This window comes from Haliotis rufescens, unplaced genomic scaffold, assembly GCF_023055435.1.
Source record: "Haliotis rufescens isolate VD_foot unplaced genomic scaffold, xgHalRufe1.0.p SCAF_6, whole genome shotgun sequence".
Classification (NCBI taxonomy): Eukaryota; Metazoa; Mollusca; class Gastropoda; order Lepetellida; family Haliotidae; genus Haliotis; species Haliotis rufescens.
Genome location: NW_025964334.1, coordinates 20,495,713 through 20,502,328, shown reverse-complemented (window position 1 = coordinate 20,502,328; position 6,616 = coordinate 20,495,713). Strand labels below are relative to the sequence as shown.

The 6,616-nt window shown below is 41.7% G+C and overlaps 1 protein-coding gene across 1 annotated transcript; it reads left to right on the top strand.

Annotated features, from left to right (window-relative positions):
- Positions 1-309: 309 nt before the first annotated feature.
- Positions 310-4,944, top strand: LOC124151337 (complement C1q-like protein 4). The gene is made up of 2 exons (XM_048386371.1): positions 310-399; positions 4,398-4,944. The coding sequence occupies exons 1-2, from the start codon at positions 357-359 to the stop codon at positions 4,823-4,825; spliced, it is 471 nt and encodes a 156-aa protein (XP_048242328.1). The 5' UTR covers positions 310-356; the 3' UTR covers positions 4,826-4,944.
- Positions 4,945-6,616: the final 1,672 nt, after the last annotated feature.

Sequence of the window (6,616 nt, the reverse complement as noted above, 5' to 3'; positions counted from 1 at the left end):
TAGTTCCACTGGCTTGCTACATCTAAGGCTCGGCAGATATTTCGAAATTTGAAGAACTGTCGTGTACATTCTTATTTTAGTGATACGCAGACACGTGATACAACAATAGAACAATAGTTAGACTGGCTTGTTTTTGAGTATCCCAATACGACCGTGTGTTTTAAATAAAACTGAATACTCATGTTTACTTTACTCGCCATATGTTGCAGCGATTGTGAAACGTGGAGCCGAGATGTGAACGACACAGTGTGAAGTGCACTATTTTCCACTTTGAAGGTTATAGATTCTTGAATGACATTTGACACCCATACTCAATATAAGCCCCAGTGTATGAAGCAGTAGGTAACACTCTAGAGATGACTCGATGCTCTATCTTCATTTTGCTGGTGACCCTTGTTGGTAAGTATAATGTTACATCATTTCACAATTTCTTTGCTGATCTAAACCTCTGGGCTAGAGGGGTTGAAGTGAATGGTCATTGCTTCGAAACACGTTTTCTTCTCTGAAATGAGCCGTGAAATGTATTTTCACAACACATTCTTACAGGACATCCAGCATGTCCAACTTACAACGAGTTACTTTTTACTATAATCTGTGGGAAACTGGAACAGTTTGGCATAGTATTCCAGTTGTATCACGGCGTGTCATTATACAGTAAAACTACGGTTATAACGAACACGCTTATAACGAACTGACGGATATAACGAACTATTTTTTTGGTCCCGTCTATTTGCTTTATATATTCCGTTAAGTTTGTTATAACCGTAGTTTACTGTAGTTACATTACTGGGAGAGTAGGGTTCACTGTGACCCACACACCGTACAGACAAACACGTGTATCAAATCCGTGCTTCTCACGTGAGTGAGTGAGTGAGTGAGTGAGTGAGTATGGTTTTACGCCGCTTTAAGCAATATTCCAGGAATATCAAGGCGGGGGACACCAGAAATGGGCTTTACACATTGTACCCATGTCGGGAATCGAACTCGGGTCTTCGGCGTGACGAGCGAACGCTTTAACCATTAGGCTACCCGACCGCCCCAGGGGTTGGACGAAGGAAAGTGCGTGGAGAAGGGAATTTTGCATGACTAGAAAGCAATCTATTTTCACAATACATTCTGTACGTCAAGCCTTCCTGATGCAATTATGATTCAGTTACCCAATCGCCCTACTTCATTTAATTTAAGAAATTTATTGCCGCTCAGGCCTTTCTGTTGGATTATAAGTCAGATGGAACTCTTGAAGGCGCGACTTTTTCTCTTCGGCTGGGTATGGGAAATAATCCAAATTCATTCCGACTGCGCTTGTTGGTTGTCAGCACCAAAAAGTCCTTGTGGGATTCACAAAAATATCGGCGGCCTGCATCACCTTGGCTTTCTAGGTAGGGTAGGTTTCTCGGCAGGATAAAGCCAACGGATAAAAACGATATTTGTTGGGGTTATATGCGCATAGAGATGCAAATATCAAAGGTCAAGTAGGGACTACTTTCAGTGTTTATAAACAAACATGTCGTCGCCCTTGTCATTCGGCGATCGAGTCAGAATTAACCATCGGGAATCTGGATAAACTAAAGGGAAAATTCTATCATTTTTTTCTGCAACTTTGGAGATATAAATTTCGAAACAATTTTGCGAGGGCACAATTCCTAGCAAAGCGGGATCAGTAGCCATATCTGTGCTTGAAATCGTTTCCACAAATTAAAATAGTTGGATTTGGCCGAAACATGTTTGAATTGTTACCTTGCTTCGTTTTGTCGCTGTGTGTACGTCTGATTGCACTTAACGTTATGACAGACAGTCCGACTGTCAACAACGTCTGAACATGGCCGTGACGTCTCATAGACTAGGGTTAGAGTAGCTTCCCTTGGACAAAGGGCAGCTACTCTAGCGGACGGACCGATGGATTGCCGCGAAAGGCAAGTAAAAAGAATTGTCGTTTGGCGGATATGTTGCTTCGCCACTGTATAAGAAACAGATTTTAGTTGGAACTAAATTGGCTACTGTCACTTACACATCACTTACCCTGTGACGTAATAAATATTAATGCGCGCATTCCAGGAAAACTCGTAATGTTTAGGTAATGTTTGTGAGTGAGGGGAAGCGATTTTCAAGCACAGAATTGAAGAATGACATTATATGATGAAGAGGTTATCACGCTTGTGTGTTTAGGGATGGTAAATATCCTGTATTAGGAATAAACACTACGTATTCCTAATGCAGGATATTTACCATCCCCAAACACACTTGCTTGATAACCTCTATATATCTTCATTTGTATAAGCTATATAAACAAGTGATTTTTTTCAGGTGCAAAAGCATTTAATATACAAAAACAGTCCAGATATCTGTGCTTGTCAAAAATACTTTATGCACACAAGATCTTTCGCCGCTCAACAGCTCTTCAGTTTAGGGAAAACGTAAACGTAGTCATAGGCGACGCACAGCAGCAGTATCTGTGGCGTCATAATGTTATACTCAAGAGTAACTTATACGAAGCACTAAACAGCCTAAATTCTCATCCAAATGCTTACAAAAGTACCATCAGTGTAACAAAATGTCAGACCCGTGAAGTTCAGGGGTAGAATAGATCCTCAGCAACCCATGCTTGCCGTAAAAGGCGACTATGCTTGTCGTAAAAGGCGACTAACGGGATCGGGTGGTCAGGCTCGCTGACTTGGTTGATGCATGTCATCGATCCCAATTGCGTGGATCGATGCTCATGATATTAATCACTTGATTGTCTGGTCCAGACTCGATTATTTACCGACCGCCGTCATATAGCTGGAATATTGCTGAGTGCGGCGTTAAACAACAAACAAACAAAGCAACCAACTAACAAAATGTCACACACCCCGATGTGAAAATTGCCCAATAATAATTGAAGACTGAAAATAACAATTTTGCGAAGATACATGTAAATTATTTACAGTCAAAAACAACATGAACTGCCGCAGTAAAGGTGTTATATATGTTTTAACATGTGCGGGATGTGGTGAGCATTATATTGGACAAACTGGTATGTACACAGACAGCAGTTCGTGATCCAAATGTAAGTTGTATAAATGTACGCAAACAAATTGATGAATGCGGGAGTAGCAATTTTATAAATTGTTTAACAATCCCAAATATTTCCCAATGGAAAAAAGTATAATTTTCAAAACCTCCCCATGAAGCTCAATGTGTATGTGTGCACTCACACCATAATGTATTTACACATCCCCCTATTGTCACTAACTGTTATGTCATAGATATTATTACGCCACGAATACTGCTGTTGCGCGTCGCACATGACAACGTTAAAGTTTTACACCTAAAGGGCCGTTGAGCGGCAAGAGATCGTGTCTGCATGAAGGAGTTTTGACAAGCTGGAATCATATTTATTGTTCAAAGGGAACTTAAACATTATTACTCCTGTCCCCTCCCTCCTCAAATCGACAGCGCATATGTTACACAGTCGTGTTGTCAGAAGATCTTCACAGATTTTCAGTGGTCCATTCATATAATTATCACAACTAGTTTGCCCTGTACGCCAAATGGAATCTGTTTCAGTGAACTTGTTATATTATTCGCTGGCATTGACAATTTATATTTACTTAAACTTTATTTAAACGGGGTTGATGTTTGTGCTAGTGGACTGAAGTTCCCGCGTTTCATCATAAGATCAGTAGCATTTACCTGTGCTACAAGTGCAAAAGGAACATACTTATTAAAAGTGTTTCTTTACTTATAAGCAGCAGGATCTCTGCACTTGTACACTGCAGATGTATTTTCTGGTTCACCCATCACTGGATTGTCTGGTTTGTTTACAGGTCGCCGTTGCATGGCAGGAGTACTGTTGTGCGACTTCAGGCAATACATACTTCCTTTTTTAATGCAAATTGGGGGGCACGGAGGCAAAGTCGTCTTAGGCGCCGCGATTCGCTGTGCAGAGTTGCGTCCCTTGGGCACGCCAGAAACCTATCGTTGTGGATTCGAATCCCGGTTGGCCACGACTATGTTTCTAGGTTTGTCAGCACCATACCCGTGCTCGTGGGTTTCACCGATGTGGTAAACGTCTGAGACCTGCATCACATCGGGCTTTCCTCCCACATTAAGCTGAAACACCGTGATAGGACTGGAATAATGTTAAAAGCGGCGTTAAACCCAACTCACTCATTCATGCAAATTGTGCGAATGGCGGGTGATACCGGTAGAGCAGGTCATGCTTATCATTTTCGGTATACACGCCTTCTTCTATTACAATGACGCATGAATATAAAAAAATAATTAATATTTAGTTTTTTTTAAGACAGAAGCGATTGTCTTTTTCTTTTATATTTGACGTTGTTGAAGCGGTTTACCAAATTAAAACTATTCACCTGTTGGATGACTATAAGTAACAATGAACACATTTCTTTCAGCTGTGGGTGGTGAGAGCTTCTACCAGCTTGCCTTTTCAGCAGGCTTTAGGCGCGATGTCACCTTTGCTCAAGGACAAGCCATTGTCTACGAGCAGACCCTCCTCAACACTGGAAACATCTACAACAGGACCATGGGCATATTTTATTGTCCCCAGAGTGGAGTGTACGCATTTCATTTCCATGCTATTTCTCAAAGTGGTAAAGAGGCATACCTGCAGCTCCATCACAACCACAACAAAGTGGCGAGCGCCTATTGTCAACCAACTGGTTACACGGGTTCTGGGAACTCCATTATCCTTCATCTGAAGACTGGCGACCAGGTGTGGGTGGAAGCAGCAAGGACTGCATATTTGCATGGGTCTGCAGCCAACAGTTACACTACATTTTCTGGTTACCTCATCTCCCCTTCGTTCGATGTAAAACGTTAGTAGTCCAAGATGATGCTACAACATGTGCTCATTGTGTCCGAAATGTAGAAATTGTATCACACAGAGCACACAACCATGTAAAGATATTGATTCAGAGATACAATAAAGCATGATATATGTGCGGCATATGCTATTGCTAAGGTCCACGGCACGTGAAGATCCGGGGTAGAATAGGTCTTCAGCAACCCATGCTTGCCGTAAAAGGCGACTAACGGGATCGGGTGGTCAGACTCGCTGACTTGGTTGATGTATGTCATCGATCCCAATTGCGAAGATCGATGCTCATGTTATCAATCACTGGATTGTCTGGCCCAGACTCGATTATTTACAGACCGCTGACTTATAGCTCGAATATTGCTGACTGCGGCGTTAAACAACAAACAAACAAAGCTCAGGTCGTCAATGGTGAACGGAACACGACAGAGGGCCCAGGGAGTAAGTAGGGTTTAACGCCGCTTTGAACAGTGTTACAGTTATATCAAGGCATGAGAGCTTATGGTCAAAGGAATACCCGGAGTGATGCAGGTCTCCGACGATTACCACTTTGGTGAAATCCAGGAGCACGGGTGTGATGCTGAAAAACCTAGAAACAAAATAGGGACGAACCGTGATGCGAAGCCAATATCATACGTTTGTGGCGTGCCAAAGGGATGCCACATTACACGGCGAGTTGCGGCACCTTAGACGACTGAGCCACCCGTGCCATCGACTGAGAGGAACAAATGTAGATAAACTCAATATACCATTAGGTTTATGTAAAGAATGTAAAAATTCTTATGTGAAAAAAGTGACGATGGGCGGGCTGATCGACGCCACCAATTAAGCGTGTTTTGATTATAAACAAGAAATTCGGTAAGTCAGCTGTACAAATTTCAACAGGAATTTTCGCTCGGAATCGAAACACACCATATTTACAGTTTTAGAAAATGTTAGCTCCCAAAGCATGCAAAGTACGGCTTCGATTTTTGTTGTTTAACGCCGCACTCAGCAATAAACAAGAGAGAGAGAGAGAGAGTGAGAGAGAGGGCAATAAACAACAAACAAACAAATCATACAAAATGGCGGCCTTCAGTGAATTCAATCTGATCGATAATAAAGATATATATTGTAATAAAACGGGTCTGAAGCAAATGCATGTGATATGCGAGATGGGATTTGATTGGTCATAGAAGGGACATAGAAGAGACATAACCTGACATCATTTAATTTGAAAGTATACACAGGAACAAAAGTTTAGCAACACCCAAATCTTGAGCATACACATATTACATAGTCTGTATGATGAGGAATGACATTACAAGACATGTCACCATGACCTATACACGGGTGTAAGGCGTCATTCAAATTTGAAATTAAAGATTAGACATCTTCAGAAAGACCATGAAATCAAATAACCTCCAGTACACTTTGAATCTTGAAATTATAAAAGAGAGATGCTGTAGGATTGCCCTTGTTAACATCATAGCATGATAAGTAAGAATATCGTTCTATATATGTTTGCCTTTAATATACTAGTTCTTTCTCATGGAACTATTTTAGTACAAGAATACCCCCTGAGAGATGTACGCGATCTGAGGGTTCGCATACTATGGAAAACGCTTATGTGTGTGCGTGCGTGCGTCTGTTTATGCTAGATCGAGCTAATGCCAGTTTTATAGCACTCGCCCACTGAGATACCACGCCCCAGTTCAACATGGATACCCCACTCATACACCGTATGATTATTCTTAAGCGACCAGTGTGTGTGTGTGTGTCACGTTCACACTGATGTGTCCTGGGGTTTGGGAATGA